General features: G+C 40.9%; 1 protein-coding gene across 2 annotated transcripts in view; it reads left to right on the top strand.

Moving 5' to 3' along the window:
• Positions 1-1,820: 1,820 nt before the first annotated feature.
• The window catches only part of fbxw4 (F-box and WD repeat domain containing 4), a 185,625-nt gene continuing 170,265 nt past the window's right edge, over positions 1,821-17,180 (top strand). For both annotated transcript variants that reach the window (XM_075481752.1, XM_075481743.1), the window contains exons 1-3: positions 1,821-2,173; positions 5,492-5,587; positions 6,346-6,531. In XM_075481752.1, coding sequence (XP_075337867.1) covers positions 1,989-2,173; positions 5,492-5,587; positions 6,346-6,531 — 467 coding nt within the window. In that variant the 5' untranslated portion in view covers positions 1,821-1,988. The remainder of the gene's footprint in view (positions 2,174-5,491; positions 5,588-6,345; positions 6,532-17,180) is intronic.

The raw sequence follows: 17,180 nt of genomic DNA, 5'->3' as shown, positions 1-17,180 counted from the left end.
TTTCTTACCCCTTTCAGTTAGCTCAATGATTCTCTTCCTCTTGCCTTTCTCAATGTCTCTGACATAGCTGTCTTTCTTTTTTGGGAGGTATTCCTGCCTGCGTTGAGGGTCAGCATCCCTACGCTCTCTGTACCGCCTCTGCTTCTCAGCTGCACTCAGCTTAGCCATAACTGTCCAAAGCAGGATTAACAGTGACATCAAATGTTATTAACTTAAAATCTATACATTATAATATGCAAATCAACAAAAAAAAAAGCTTTGAATAAAGACTATCTGCACATGGGCATCATAGTCACTGGAGTTACCCATCAGTATGGTAACACCAGTGACGGTAACACCAGTGACAACTGTCATAAAAAATCTATTTTACAAGATGGCTGCCACAGGGAATCAGACCACATGTTGACAGTGATTAACTGCTCACTGAATTGTATATAATTTAATCCATTTTTATTCTTCTATGTTAATTTTCCAAAGACTAAAGTAGGGCATACCAGTGACTTGCACTGAAGCTTCGGAGGAAATCTTAGGGTAGATGATAAAATTTGTAAAAAATGAAAAATGGCATTGAACTTACCATGTGTCTGTCTTCATTGATCTTCAGAGAGGAAGCAAAGTAACTTCCTGTAAAGTCCTCAGCATGGATTTGTATGTCAAAATAATAGTCTTTTGTCATACGGTAACTCCAGTGACATGAATCCAGGGGACGTACACATTTATTATGTATGTTTTAATATTTTATTATATTTATTTGCAATATTGTGTTTTTTAATCATTTGTGTGGTATATTGGACCTTTATGGACACACAACTGCAGCTGAGTTTATAAAGTATATATTTTCCATTAAAAAATAAAGCCCTTAGTTTCCTGCATGACAGTGGGGACGGGCATTTTTGGGCATACTTGGAAAAACACTAAAATGGTTGAAAAGAAATACTGACTCATAAGTGCTTGAAAAAGGTATAATTGTTCAAATATCATATTGTTTTGTCTTAAAATGTAAAAAAAAACCCTAAATTTGAGGGGTTTTAAAATGCAACTGCCCTGTTAAGTCTAGGGACAGAAAAGTGGACGTTTCTGTAGAATGACCCATACCAGAAAATTACTTATCATGACTTAACTTCCATTCTTATTAGCATGTTGTGTTAATGGTAATACTAAAAACACAACACAACATAAGTTTTACAATTAAGTAAGCTGGCCGGATAGAAAAATATAATAGAATTAGAACCTTTTAGTTGTGTGTGTAAACTGTGTACAATCTACTTATCAAAAGCCATGGGGCTACACTATGACAAAGTCTCAAGAGGCTTTAAAAAAAAAAAGATATTATTCATTTTTATATCTCTCATAGATTAAAATATTGTGACTTTCAGATTGTAATGTGATCATGCCCCAGCCTCACCAGACCTTAACCTATGTATACCATCCAAGCTTTTTAAACAATTGAGATTCAGCCTTTCATTTTTGTCATGATTTTTTGGGGTTCGTCCAATAAAATGTCTTAAAGTTTCTGCTAACCGGTCAGAATGTTTTATGAGCACAAGAAAAGTAAGTTATGGGATGCACATTGGTCTGGAAAATGGATGGACAGATGGATGAAAGTGCAGATGAAATACACTATAACAGATTGAGAGGTTCAGTTTTCCTTTTTCTTTTCTTTTCCTTTATTGTCAATATCATCATTTTTCATGAATACATTTTACTTTATCTGTTCATTTATTTATCTGTATGTTCAAGCGCTATACTACACCCCGCCCCCGCCCCCAACGAACTCCATCATGACGTTGCGGCGCGTATGTTACTCGTCATCAGCTGTCACTGAATGGCTTCCTGCTTTCTCCGGGTTTCTACTCTCTGAAAGAGGGAACATTGTTTACTCGTTTTAACAGCCGTTTTTACAGACTACCACAGTTTGTGAGTTAACACAACCTCCAGCCTAAACCGGCACATAGCTCGTGCGAAGAGGGAACAGCACCGCTGTGACCATGCTTTTTTCTCAGCTTCCCGAGGATGTCCTCTATCATATCTTGTCTTATTTGGATTACAAATCTCTCGGTCGCCTCTCTCAAGTTTGTAAACTAATCAATCGCTTTGTAGATCGGGATGTTGTTTGGAGGAAGATTGCTAGGGATTTTCTAAACACCGGAATTTCTTGGAACGGGACGGACATGTAAGATAACTAAGCTGCTATGTTTGTTTTGAAGATTTAACGATAACTGTGGGCCCCTTAAGTTACACTAATAGAATTCATCAGTATATTTCTTTGGCCACACAACTTTGTGGAACCCTTGTACCCGATTTAGATTTAGGCCAGTTTCAATTTCACTTGATTAGGACTTTCAACTAAATTTCAACACTACAGATTGATCCTAAGATCAAACATGCTAGCCAGCTTTTCCATAGGACCTTCATGACATTTCACCTGTTTTGGGAGCCTATTAACTTTACCTGTTCTTTTGCACCAGCTGAGTTTTGGCATACCAATTTCCAAGAAACCTTTACTGCACCCTCTGATAAAACCCACACATTGGCGAGTAATAGGCTAATCAGAGAAGACCATTTTGTTAAAACACATTAATTTAGAAATACAAGTTTCTGATTATCTATTATTTTACATTGAAGACACAGTAAAGCCCATTAAGGTGCACCAGGGCTCTATGTGAAGGTTCTTGTTTTAGGTCAAGAGTTTTATTTGCTTCTTGCAGTTCTACTTAGTACAATACACAGTGAAATTCTTTTTCTGGCAAAATTCCTCAGCTGTGCTACACATTATAGGTTAGACAATATTCAAAACAGAAATATAATTTAAAAGTAAGGAGAAGAAAACAGAAAATGTGAGGCTATGTCAATTTAAATTTGAAATACTTTTATTTAAAAAAAACAAAAAAGAAACATGATACGGCCAGAAATAATGAACAGAAAATGATAGATACTAGTTTGTCTCTTAACCACCAAGTGTGAGGACTGTTTTAGTTTGAGTCAGCTCCTATAAGGAAAAGTCTGCAATCCAGTCAGTATCTACTGTTGTTAAAAGTAGTTTTTTAAAAGTTGAATAATGACATATTTGCAGTCCAGTTATTTATTAACTGTCCTTGCCTGAGCTAAAATGTTTATCCTATATAACTAATAACATTTAATATTTTTTTATTTAATGGTTTTAAATGGGCGGCTTTGGCTCAGCTTAGAGTCGGTCGTCCAATAACCGAAAGGTTGGCGGTTCGATTCCCACTTTCGCCACTCAAAAAGATTGGTGAAACTGACAGCTGGAAGGGTGTCAGTCCACCTTGTCACGGCCGAGGTGCTCTTGAGCAAGGCACCGTACCTCCATGCTCCCCGGGCGCTGTGAATGCCTGCCCACCACTCCAGTGTATGGCATCTGTCTGAGTGTGTGACCCTGTGCATACGCATGTGTGTTTCAACAGGTGCCAACCTGGATGGGTTAAAAGCGGAGGACAAATTTCGTGTGTATGCACGTATGCATGACAATAAATCTGATCTTAATCTTAATGTTGATGGTATGAATATGGTAAATTCTCCCCTTTACTTGACATAATCCATGGACATCACTACCACCAATCACAATTGGGCTTTTTCTTTCAAGAAAAGTATAGTTTTAATAAGTGTTTTAAGAAATATTTAGAATTATAGGACCAATCCCTTTAAAAGTAATGCTGAAGGTGAACTTGCTGTACCACGAGTGAACAAAATCAAATTAATGTCCATTGTATTAGAATGGAAGCTGAAATCGCAGTTGTCTAATTTGTCTGTGTGTAATTTGTGTCAGAAGTTACCCTTGAAATAACCTTTGTCAGTTTAATGTGATAGTAATGAAAAACACACATCCACAGTTTGTATAAAACTGTACAATACATTTTCTGTCTGCCAATTGTCTGTTCCCTCCTAAAGAATATAGGCTATAGATTGGATTATTATTACAGAGTAAGTGACAATCTGGTTTGATATTTGAGAGGATCAAATTAACATTATTATCTTAACCATTATGTTCAGCCTTCAAAATGACTCGTGTAATAGGAGTGGGAATCTTTGGGCACCTCACGATTCGATTACGATTAAGGGCCTACGATTCGATTATAAAACGATTATTGATGGGTCTTTAATTTATGTATTTTGATGCACTTTTTCACAACATTTTTTTTGTCTCACTGAATAAGCATTCATAACTTGCAATTTTTTGAAAAACAGTGCATTTGTAATAAGAAACAAGAGTTGAATTAATTTCCATTATATTTTATTAAACTGATGGAAATGCGTGTAAACTGGAAAGTTATGTCGGGTGGAATCAAGTTAATGCCTAAATTCCACCAGATGTGTGTGTGTGTTGCGTCTGCGCTTCAGCACGGCAGCGGAGCTGATACGTTTCAATTCTAATCAATGACTGTGCTTCCACCGGCTCCGTCACAGCTGCGGTGCTCCAGAGCCTCCGCAGCAGATATAGAGCTTCTATTTTTGCCGGACGCCAGAGCACAACGCAGCAGCACAGCAAGTCGCTCGCAGAAACAAAACATCCGGTTAATTTTTTAAATAAAAGACAACGTGTTCATGGAGGATGATATTTCCCTGAACTACACCTTGAAAACATTATAATAACATGGCTCTTGTCCAGTTCGCTTCCGCTGCCGTCGTTGTAGAAGCCGAAGTGTTTCCACACGTCTGGTTTTCAATTAGAAGGAGCTGTTCAGATCTCATGGTGGGTAGCTGCAGTCAGTTTTGTTTGTTTTCCTCCGTGCGGCGTGTCTGCTCCTGGTGCGCTTCCCATAGTGTCCCGGAGATGACGCTTCTTAGTTTTTAGAACATTTTAGAACCGTCTGTATTACTTTATTGAAATGATTGAAATTTGGACGTTTGTGAATCGATTCAGAATCGTCCATGTCCGAATAGCGATGCATCTAAGAATCGGAAATTTCCCCCACCCCTATTGTATAGTAGGGGTGGGACTATGTGCTTTGGTCACGATTCGATTGTATCCCGATTCTAAGGTGCCGATTCGATTTGTATCACGATTCTTGATAATTGCGATTCTACAAGTATTGCGATTCGATATAATCAGTAATTCCAGTTTTCTTCCTCCTTAAAAAAACAAACAAAGTTGAATCGTACAGTTCTAGAATGAATGTCGTTCCCATAAACAATGCACATCAGTATGTGTCAGTCAGTCCAGCAGCTGACTTTTATTTCAACTCAGACAAAAAGAGGTACTTAACATGTACAGAATTTTTTAAAGTTTACAGTTACAAAATGAATTCAAATGTCCACACAGCACAAATGTGGGCTAGTTGAACATAACTTAATGTAATGAATTGATGAAGTTTTTCTGGACACGGATATGACGTAATATAATCGATTCTGGGGAGAAAAATCGATTTTCTAAAATCATCCCATTAAAAATCACGATATGTACATGAATCGATTTTTTTCTCCCACCGCTATTGTATAGCATATTCATGTTTGACTGTCTCTTTCATTGCAGATATCCTCATATTCCACTGAAGGAGAGGGTGAAGATGGCCCAAAACTGGTATTCTGGGGTCTACAAAAGGTCAATTCCTCTCAAATGGAAAATCAAGTAGGTTCACTTTTAGGTTGAAACACTGTGACTTTGACGTATAAATGACCAGCACACAGCGTTATAGAGTTGTCCGGTTTAGAAAAGAGGCAAAGTCCAAGATGAATGTGTTACAGCAATAAAACTTTATAAGTATAAATCAACATTACTATTTTCACAATGTAGGAGATAATAGAGCTAAAACACCGATAAGTACAGAGTATACGACCACATCTGTGGGAGAAAATACTGGTCTTCCTTGCAAAGTAAAAATGGCTATTAGGGTAGCAAACCAACTATACATAATCATTCAAAACTATATAGACAAAGGAATGACTAAGCATATGCTTGGTTATTCATATGCATTGTTATATTGTGAAGGCAGGCTGTGGTTTGCTGATTGACTGTTTTATGTTTAAATCCTTGAAAAGACCGTTAACCCTAGTCACTATTAAAGTTGTTTTGAGTGTGATAACGGTCTACCTCGGGGGTAAGACTTTGACTCTATTTCACTCATCACCTGAACAATGAAGAGCTTAAACTTGGAAAATGAACAGAATTGTAATTCAGAGCACCTGAAAATCAGTCTTGTTCACAAACGTCCTATTGGTCCATTCCCTACACTCAAATAATTTCGTAATGACTTTTTTAATGTACAGACAAAAGCTTCATATACATTCTTTAACCCCTAAAAGGAAGCAAGTAAACATTTTCCCAAATTATGAACAATTCTTTTATTAATTGTAGTGTATGTTTAATTTTCCTTATCTTGTTGTTAGACTGTTGCCATGGTTGCAGCTGGATGGAGACATATTATTTCTGTCCCAGGCTTCTAGTATTGGAGCTTATCATCTTCACCAGGAATCCAGGAGGTTTCAGAGAAGCCCATTTGAGATCTACTCTGGCCACAAGGGTGACGTGTGTCGGTTTGTTCCCACAGTCTCTCACCTGATCAGTGGAGGAAGGTAGCTCACACATTTTTTTGGTCCCCTTGTTTACTTGATTTATCAAAGACATCATAAAGAAAAAATTGTGTTATTCTGTGGTTCAACAGTAATCATTTTCATGATAACATACAGAAATGTAATGTGTCTGCTGCGGTTACTTATAACTTATAGATATATTAACCAAGCATTTACTTTTAATACTTATGCTCAGCTATTGTTGTGTTGACAAGAGTAGTCGGAGTCACCTTTGAAAGAGCAATGCAACATGTCATCTTCACAATGTTCTACTTTCAGGAATTGCCTTTTAACATGTTTTTTCAGCAATCAAGATTTCATATGAACCCAAAAGCAAAACAACTGGCCAGTTGATATGAACAAAGATTAGGACAATACCAAAATACTCACCAACCTGCTGTAAAGCAATAATTAGAAATGAAATAACACAATTTTATTTTGCTGTGGAAAAAACATTTCGAGAACACATCAACACAGAAACGACACAAGACAAAATAAACTAGACAAAAGAAGATAAAAGACTTGCATAGAATTTGGGGGAAAATTTAAGAGGTTTCAGTAAATCATGATTAATTGTTATATCATCCACCTCCTGATGAGACTTACTCGCATTTGTGTGTTAATTCTGCCAAAGTCCTCCACTGCAGTTTCTCCTCCTTTGTTGCTCTCTGCTGTAGGACAGAAATGTTTGTGGTTAGATCTTATTTTGGGAGTAACACAGCATCAAGAAAGCTGCCATTTCTTCTCAATGAGTAACTGATTAACCTGTTTAGGATAAATATTGTCTGCCTTCTCTTAATTCAACTGAGAGAGATTAGATCAAATTTCAACATAAACTATTTAATTTTCACTAGTTACTTACTACTAAATTCTCCTTTATTCTTACCAGTGACTGTGTTTTGTGATGCTGAGCCATCCACAAACAGGATTAGCATTAAGTTTTTTCTGCTCCAGTCGAATCATAAACACTTCATGTGGAATCAACAGTGTGACATTGTGTGATGCAAAAACTTTTATATACAGATTAAAATGAAAAACTAAGGTTTTATTTATTTGTTCATTTATTTCAATTAATTGTTTTATTTTTATTAGCCATTGGCCTTGTGCTACTAAATTTTTCCTTATCAGTGCCAGTGTCGTGCTTGTGTTGTCTAGACATCAGATCTTTTCAGAATTCAAGATTCAAGATGTTTATTTGTCATATACACAATAACAGACACAATGGTTATTATTGGGTAATGAAAAGCTTACCTTGCGACTTCCCAACCAAAGGAACTATGCTAAAAGAGAATATACAAAAAAGAAAAATATATATATAGAATATAAGATATAAAGTGCAAAATATGCAACAAAAGATCAGTCAAATGTTATGTATGTGCAAATATTGCAGATAGATATGGTTATTGTCCAAAAGTGGGGTTATGATCCATGATTCAGGAGCCTGATGGACTGAGGATAAAAACTGTTTGTCAGTCTGGTAGTCCTTGCTTTCACACTCCTGTAGCGTCTGCCAGATGGTAGGAGTGTGAACAGTTTGTGTTGTGGATGGGTGTGGTCCCTGAGAATGTTTTGTGCCCCACACAGAGGTTGGGCCACATACACACAGAATAATATAAAGAAATATTAAAATATTTATACATATAGTCCTTGCATACACGTAGAGGCGTGATACTTATTAGCTTTTTAAGAAATGTGCTTATTGCAGAGTTATGATGAGTTGAGTAATGAAGGTTGAACTAGTTCCCAGCATCATGATGGACACTCCTGATATAGAAGGTTTAGCTAACGCATTAGAATTGTTTTACTATTTCTACATGCATGTGCAATGAAGACTTGCTTGCTGCTGATAATCGCAACGAAGAACAGCTTACACATAAAAGCTCACATAATGAAGTTATATCAAAAGGGGATAACAGAAATCTCCTATCTGGTAGTGCTGCACCTCAAGGTAAGTGGCCACTTGAAGTTTGGAGGCCTGCTAAATTGGCTGCTGCTAACAGGTGTGACACAAAACAGAATACAGTATAACATTCCTACCTCATTTATTTGAAATGATTAAATCATGCCAAAAGAGGAGAAATGTTATAATTGGCTTTATTCTTAGACATTATGTATTCATATCCTGTATTTTACTAAATAATCTATGTTCCTAGTTTGTACTTTTCCACTCTGCTCATACAAACGCAATGTATATCATAAACATTAAGATGACATAGAATAACTGGGTCAGATAAAGCGTCTCTATTAGGTCAGATAGGTCTAGTACAGTAGATAAACGCCTAAAACAACACTCACACACACACGTTGTTTATCTCATCCAAAGAACATGACTAAGGACGTGGATGGCTTGCTCATGTCACTAAAAACTGTCCAAATATATTCTGTTGAGTGTAAGTACAACCTCTGTGAGATAAAGGTGAACATAAATATGAAATGTTTCCAGATATCGGGGCTCAGTCTGACGGATTTCCTGAGAGAGCTCTGTCACTCCGAGTCTAGCGCTGCCATACTTTACATGTGACCACGAATAAATAAGTTGTTTAACTTGAGATTTCTTCAGCTTGTTCTTGGGCTTCCAATGAAAGAATCGGGCTAACAGCCTGCTGGGGGTTAGTCCTCCTAAAGACCTTGCTCACCTCAGTTGAGGTCACAGTGGGCGAAGAGCTCTGTGCTCCCTCTGCTGGTAGAATCCCTCTGCGTTGGTTGATGTTGAAGGTGTTGAAGCGAGGATAGAACTCATTCAGCTCATCTGGTGATGCGTTGTGGTTGGCGGTGATCCTGCTGTTCCTCTGCTGGAAATTGGTGATGCGTTGCAAGTCCTGCCACATGCATTGGGAGTCTGAGGTGTTGTAGTATCCCTCCAGCTTCAGTCTGTACTGCCTCTTGGCTTCCCTGATGGATCTGCGTGGGTCATATCCGGCCTTTTTTGTATCCATCTGCGTCACCAGAGGCAAATGCAGTGACACAGTGCATACAGCGTGAAGCGTACTTCCCTGTTTATCCATGGTTTTTGATTTGGATATATTTTGCAGCGCTTGGTGGGGACAATGTCATCAATGCACTTGCTGATGTAGCTCGTAACCACAGATGTATATTCCTCTAAATCCACAGAACAGTCTTCTCTTAAAGGAGCAGTCTTAAACTAGGGGTGCGCGATCTGACGATATAAAATCGTGACTGGCGAGGAAGAGTGGAGAATCGCAGGCGATCTACCAAATTAGAGAAACCGTATAGATCGCCTTTGCCAATCAGCGCAATGATTTATTTATTTTTTTTTAATGCTGGTTCCCGCTGATGCGGAAGACGTGGGGCGTCCTTAACCTAACCGACCAATCATAGCGAACTGTGTGTCGTGACACTTTCTTACACGCCTCCATGTTGTGTTTGTAAAAACTTAAAAAACGCATGGACAGCCATGGCTGAAAGCCAAGCCGACGAGCTGGTGAAGAAGAGGAAATCCACCTCTGTAATTTGGATTTGGTTTGGGTTTTCTTCTACCCTAACCCACTGCTGCTGGTCCACATCAGGAATGGGAACAGGATGAGGAAACCGCTAGCTCGTAAGCTAACTACGGTGCAAGAGAAATGGGATGCACCGCGACCGTGACAAACATTACACAGTTGAAAAGTATTCCTTTAGGGCGCTCTGGTGATGGCAGTGCGTGACTGTGGCTGCAGTAAATGAACATGCAGCGTTGCTCATCTGTTGCTAAATGGCATCATGAGGTGGAGTCAAGTCGTCATCAGTGGTTCGTTTTTCTATTTCCGGTTGCTTCACTCTCACTGTGTCAGATGTCATTAATTAGATCATTATTTTTCATCTTGAATTGGGTTACAGTTGAATTACAATGTGTTGATTGCCAAATTCTTTCTTTTACTCCTTAGCTCTTCTGTGGTTCAGCATGTCGACTTAACTCTACTGTAATTGGTCTTTTTTTTTTTTTGGATGGAAGATCGTGATAAAAAATCGAAATCGTGATTTTATGCAAAAAAATCGTGATACAACATTTTTTCCATATCGCCCACCCCTATCTTAAACACATCCCAGTTTGTAGAACTGAAGCAGTCCTGAAGCACCAGATCAGTCTCTTCATTCCAAACTTGAACAGTTTTACTCACTGGGGGGGGGGGCTTGTTTGAGAAGGGCCTTGTAAGCTGGATACAGGAACACAGAAACGTGGTCAGACTGTCCAAAGTGGGGGCGGGGCACAGCTTTGTAACCGTTCCTTACGTTGCTGTAGACGTGGTCCAGGATGCTGTTGTCCCTCATTGGAAACCTCACTTGTTGATGGTCCCTCGGTAGCACAGTCCTGAGATTGCAATGGTTAAAATCCCCGGCCACATCTCGGCTCATTCATCTTGTTTTCGAGAGAGCGAACGTTAGCTAGCGGAAGGCTAGGTAGCGGTGGTCTTGTAGCTCTAGCCTTTAGCCTAGCGTGTAGCCCGCCTCTCTTACCGTGCAGCACTCCGTCTTGGGTGCGTAGATCGTCAGCCGTTTCGCCTACTCTGGTGCCTGGTGGTGTTGCGGCCTGCCGGCGTGACTCCAGTTGGTGTTGACGGGGAGAAGAAAGCTACAGTAAGCTACAGAAAGCAGGACTGGACTGAGCCAGTGGGGAATTTTGCCAATGTCCAGAAGTATCTTTGTATCCAGCCTCGCATCGAGCCGACAGAGACCCACTGTGCGGTAAGACACGAGGCGGGGGACTGTGTGTTTACATCAACACGGACTGGTGCAACAACTCTGTCCTAGTCTCCAAGTCCTGTTCATCGCTGGTGGAATACGCGGTCGTGAGATGTAGACCATTCTACTTACCGAGAGAGATCTCCTCCCTGCACATTGTAGCTGTGTACATTCCTCCCAGCACTAACGCTAAGGAAGCGCTAACTGCACTGTACGGGGCCATCAGTGATCTCCAAAACAAACATCCAGAAGGACTGCTTATTGTCGCCGGAGACTTCAATCATGCAAATCTAAAAACAGTGCTTCCAAAATTCTACCAACATGTGGATTTTGCAACGAGAGGAGCGAACACGCTGGATCTTGTTTACACCACCATATCCGGTGCATATCGTGCCGAGCCCTGCCCCCACCTGGGATATTCTGACCACATCTCCGTCAAGCTGATCCCAGTATACAGACCGCTGGTCAGACGCTCCAGACCAGTCAACAAACAGGTAAAGACCTGGCCGGAAGGAGCCATCTCTACCCTCCAGGACTGTTTTGAGTGCACTGACTGGCAAATGTTTAGGGAAGCAGCAACCACCAACGGCTCCACTGACCTGGAGGAGTACATGGCTTCAGTCACTGGTTTCATCAGTAAGTGCACTGATGACGTCACGGTCATCAACTCCATCACCACGCGCTCTAAGCAGAAGCCATGGATGACTGCTGAGGTGCGTGCACTGAGAGCCAGAGACACAGCATTCAGAACAGGAGAAAAGGAGACCCTGAGCAGAGCGCGGGCAACACTGGCCCAGGCTATCAGGGATGCGAAGCGAGCGCATGCCCAGAAAATCCACAGCCACTTCAGAGACAGTGGAGACACACGGCAGCTGTGGCAGGGAATCCAAGCCATCACTAACTTCAGGACAACAACACCGGCCTGTGACAGTGATGCCTCCCTGCCCGATGCGCTGAACGTGTTCTACAGTCATTTTGATGCAGAGAATGATGTGGTGGCAAGGAAGAACACCCCCCCTCCCGGCGAACAAGTGCTATGCCTGACCACAGCTGAAGTGAGAAAGACTCTGCAAAGAGTCAACCCACGTAAGGCTGCTGGCCCAGACAACATTCCCGGGAGTGTGCTCAGGGGATGTGCAGACCAACTGGCAGATGTCTTCACGGACATCTTCAACATCTCCTTGAGCAGTGCCATCGTCCCATCGTGCTTCAAAACCACCACCATCGTCCCTGTGCCCAAGAAGTCGCCTGTGTCATGCCTCAACGACCACCTCCCCATCGCACTCACCCCTACCATCATGAAGTGCTTTGAGAGGCTGATCCTGCAGCACATCAAGTACCATCTTCCTCCCACCCTAGACCCCCTTCAGTTCGAGTACCGAGCCAACCGCTCCACCGATGACGCCATCAACACCACCCTCCACCTAGCACTCACCCACCTGGACAAAAAAGACGCTTACGTCAGAATGCTGTTCATATACTTCAGTTCCGCATTCAACACTATCATCCCACAGCACCTGACTAGGAAGCTGAGCTTGCTTGGCCTGAACACTACCCTCTGCAACTGGATCCTGGACTTTCTTACGGGGAGACCCCAGTCAGTCCGGATCGGAAACAACACCTCCAGCACCACCACACTGAGCACAGGGGCACCTCAAGGCTGCGTGCTCAGTCCACTGATGTTCACACTCCTAACCCACGACTGTACATCACTACACGACTCGAACCACATAATCAAGTTCGCTAACGATACGACCGGGGTGGGTCTCATCGAAAAGAACGACGAGTCATCATACAGGGAGGAGGTGGAAAAGCTGATCACCTGGTGCAAAGCCAACAACCTGTCTCTGAATGTGGACAAAACTAAAGAGATGGTTGTTGACTTCCGCAGAGCACAGAGGGACCACGAGCCTCTGCACATCGAAGGCTCCTTGGTGGAGATTGTGGAGAACACCAAATTCCTTGATGTCCATCTGGCGGAGAACTTCACCTGGTCCCTCAACACCGGCTCCACCGTGAAGAAGCCTCAGCAGCGTCTCCACTTCCTAAGAAGGCTGAAGAGAGCCCACCTCCCTCCCATCATTCTCACCACCTTCTACAGAGGGACCATAGAGAGCCTCCTGGGTAGCTGCATCACCGCCTGGTTCGGTAACTGCACCCAACTGGACCGCAAAAACCTTCAGCGTGTGGTGAGGACGGCTGAAAAGATCATTGGAGCCACTCTCCCCTCCCTCTTAGACATCTACACCACACGCTGCATCCGCAAGGCAACCAGGATTGTTAAAGACCCCACCCACCCCTCACATAGACTTTTCTCACCCCTCCCATCTGGCAGTAGGTACCGTGGCATGCGGTCTGTCACCACCAGACTACAAAACAGCTTCTTCCCCCAGGCCATACGACTTCTCAACGCTCAGGGACTGATCTGATCACCTCTGTTGTATACTGTCCTGATCCACTTTTTGGTACTTGTCTGATGCACTACTGCACCTCATGTAAATAATAATACAGTCACTTTACACTTTTACACTTTTAGTATTTTAGCATATTAGTATTTTAGCATTTTAGTATTTTAGTATTGTCTTTGTTGTCCCAACTGTTCTTTGTTGTTGCTGTTCGTTTGCACTGAAAACTTCTCGAGAAACGTTATTTCATTGCACTGTGTACTGTGTATATGGTTGGAATGACAATAAACCCTCTTGAATCTTGAATCTTGAATTATTTGGATATCACCTTAAAGTCCTATGAATGCTATGCGCCGGCCTTATTGGCAGCAAGTCTGTGTTGCTCTCAATTTGTTGATCAGCTTCTGAGGGGACTGTGCTGGTCAACTAGCAGTCCCTCTTCAGAGGCTTTTCAATATGAGCCTTAAAATTAGGGCAACCGGTGGAGCTGAATGACTACAGACTTTGACAACTCATATCATGAAGACCTTGGAGAGACTCCTTGTTCATCGCATGAGATTGCAGGTTGCTGAGGATCTTTATCCCCTCCAGTTTGCACTACCAGAAACACATAGGAGTGGAAGACGCGAGTCTGTACATGCTGCATCGGCCATATGCTTATCTGGATGGGCCTGGTTCATATGTAAGAATCATGTTCTTTTACTTATCCAGTGCCTTCAACACCATACGGCCTCCCATACTGAAAGACAAGCTTCTAAGTATGGATGTGGCCTCCTCCCTGACATTGTGGATTATAGACTATTTGACTGCCAGTCCACAGTAAGTCAGGATGGGGAGATGTTTTTCTGGAACACTGGAAAGTAGTATTGGGGCTCCGCAGGGTACTGTTTTGGCTCCTTTTCTTTTCACCCTGTAGACAGACTTCAGGTACAACTCGGAGTTCTCCCACATACAGAAGTTGTGGTATGTGTACGCGGTGAACAGGAGAAGGAGTACAGGGAACTTGTGGAGTCCTTCAATGGCTGGACCAAAAATAACTGTTTGCTCCTTAACACTACCAAGACCAAAGAGCTGGTGGTGGACTTCAGGAGATCTAAAACTATATACCAGTCAGTCTGCATTGATGGAGGGGAGATAGAGACTGTTCAGACCTGCAAATACCTGGGGGTGGTGCTGGATAATAAACTGGTGTCGTCTGCCAACATAGAAGCAGTGTACAGGAGGGGCCAGAGCCGTCTCTTCTTCCTGAGACGGCTCAGGTCCTTCAATGTCTGCAGTGACATGATGTGCATGTTTTGTCACACTATCATTGAGAGTGCACTGTTCTATGCTGTTGTCTGCTGGGGGAGTTAGCCATAGACTAATGCTGTATTCATTATAATGGATGTCTATGGGAGCCGTTTCTGTAATCTGCAATTGCAGAAAAACTATAAAGCTGATGATTTAATAAACTGATGTTGTAGCTCATCAATGACATATCCCAGACCTAATAATCCCCCATTGAATATTTCGCTTTGCATTGCATACATTGAAAATACAGTAGTTTTTGTGTGTTTTTTAACAGAAATTGGTGTTTACCTCATATACACTAGTATTTATATACACTAGTATCCAAAGCGTCTTTGAGCATTTGGAAAAGCGCTATATTAAACTTATATATTATTATTATTATTTAAAGGGTTAATTTTTGGAAAATAATTGAAAACTTGGTGGTTATGATCAGAACTGAAGTGGAAGAAAAGATTTCTGAAAAAAAAGTGGAAAAAAATATTAACATATGGTATTTTGGGGATCATTTTAGAAGGGGACAGAATTTATTTATTTTTTTTTAAATCAGGCCATAACAAAAAAATTTAAAATCCCTAAAAATCAATGTTGTTGCTAATCATTGACATATCCCAGACCATAATTATCCCTACTCAATAATTCCACTTTGCATTCCATATTTTGAAAATACTGGCACCTAAAGGCTTCAAAGTTGGGCTAAAAAGTTCAAATTGGCATCCAAAGGGTTAATTTTTTTTTTAAATAATTGAAAACTTGGTAGTTATGATCAGAACTGAAGTGGAATAAAAGATTTATGGAAAAAAAGTGGAAAAAAATATTAATATATGATGTTTTTAGGTTGTTTTAAAAGGGGACAAAAAATGTCCCTTTTCAGAAATTAAGGAGTTTTTTTTTTTTTTAAATCTGACATGGCAAAAAAATTAAAAAATCCCTAAAAATCAATGTTGTTGCTGATCATTGACTTATCCGAGACCATAATTATACCCGCTCAACAATTCCACTTTGCATTCTATGTATTGAAAATATATCAGTTATTGTGAGTTTTTTTTTTTTACAGAAATTGGCGTTTACATCATATAAACCAGCATTTAAAGGGTTACATTTTTGAAAATAATTGAAAACTTGGTAGTTATGATCAGAGCTGAAGTGGAATAAAAGATCTACGAAAAAAAAGCGGAAAAAAATATTAACATATGATGTTTTTAGGTCGTTTTAAAAGGGGACAAAAATGTCCCTTTTCAGAAATTAAGTTGTATTAAATCAGGTATGAGGGTTAAACTGCAATTAACATATTTAAACACAACTTTAAATCATGACAGAGTCATTACAGATGCATGGCAGCAGTGCTCAAATCATCATAGTTACAATCACAAAAAATAGCAATATGCTGGGGGGGATGGATGATTGGAGTGACAACAGGTAGAAAGGTGTGAACTGAGACCATTGGGAAAAAAACAAGATAACTGAATACATCTCGGGGGTAATGGCAAGAACAGGGGAGCTCCTTTATCTTTGTTATCAATATCTTAATTAAATGTATGTGAATAATACAATAGTATGCAAAGCAAGACTTGATTTTGAAAGAGATCAGACTGAAAATTACATTAAAGGGATAGTTCGCCTCTTTTGACATGAAGCTGTATGACATCCCATATTAGCAATATCATTTATGAACATTGACTTACCCCCTGCTGCGTCCTGTGAGCCGAGTTCCAGCCTCGTTTTGGAGTTGACGAAGGTAGTCCGGCTAGTTGGCTGGGGACACAAAAATAAAGCGTCTTGCTTCTCAAAACAAAATGCGTTCAAAAGAGTAATACATTTGCATCACAAAATCGTTGTCCAGGAAAAAGTCAGACCTCACATCGCTTGTCGCTATTTTTGCCTCCCTTGATATCAATGCGTCCAGCCACCTAGCGATAGCCGCACATGTTACGGTGTTTACTGCTCGGAAGCAGGGGACTGCTCGGTCTACTCTTCGGTCTGCACAGTTTACATTGGATGCATTGATATCAAGGGAGGCAAAAATAGCGCCAAGCGATGTGAGGTCTGACTTTTTCCTGGACAACGATTTTGTGATGCAAATGTATCACTCTTTTGAATGCATATTGTTTTGAGAAGCAAGACGCTTTATTTTTGTGTCCCCAGCCAACGAGCCGGACTACCTTCGTCAACTCCAAAACGAGGCTGGAACTCGGCTCACAGGACGCAGCAGGGGGTAAGTCAATGTTCATAAATGATGTTGCTAATATGGGATGTCATACAGCTTCATGTCAAAAGAGG

This window comes from Odontesthes bonariensis, chromosome 2 (genome assembly GCF_027942865.1).
Source record: "Odontesthes bonariensis isolate fOdoBon6 chromosome 2, fOdoBon6.hap1, whole genome shotgun sequence".
Classification (NCBI taxonomy): domain Eukaryota; kingdom Metazoa; phylum Chordata; class Actinopteri; order Atheriniformes; family Atherinopsidae; genus Odontesthes; species Odontesthes bonariensis.
This window is presented reverse-complemented; position numbering and strand designations above follow the sequence as displayed.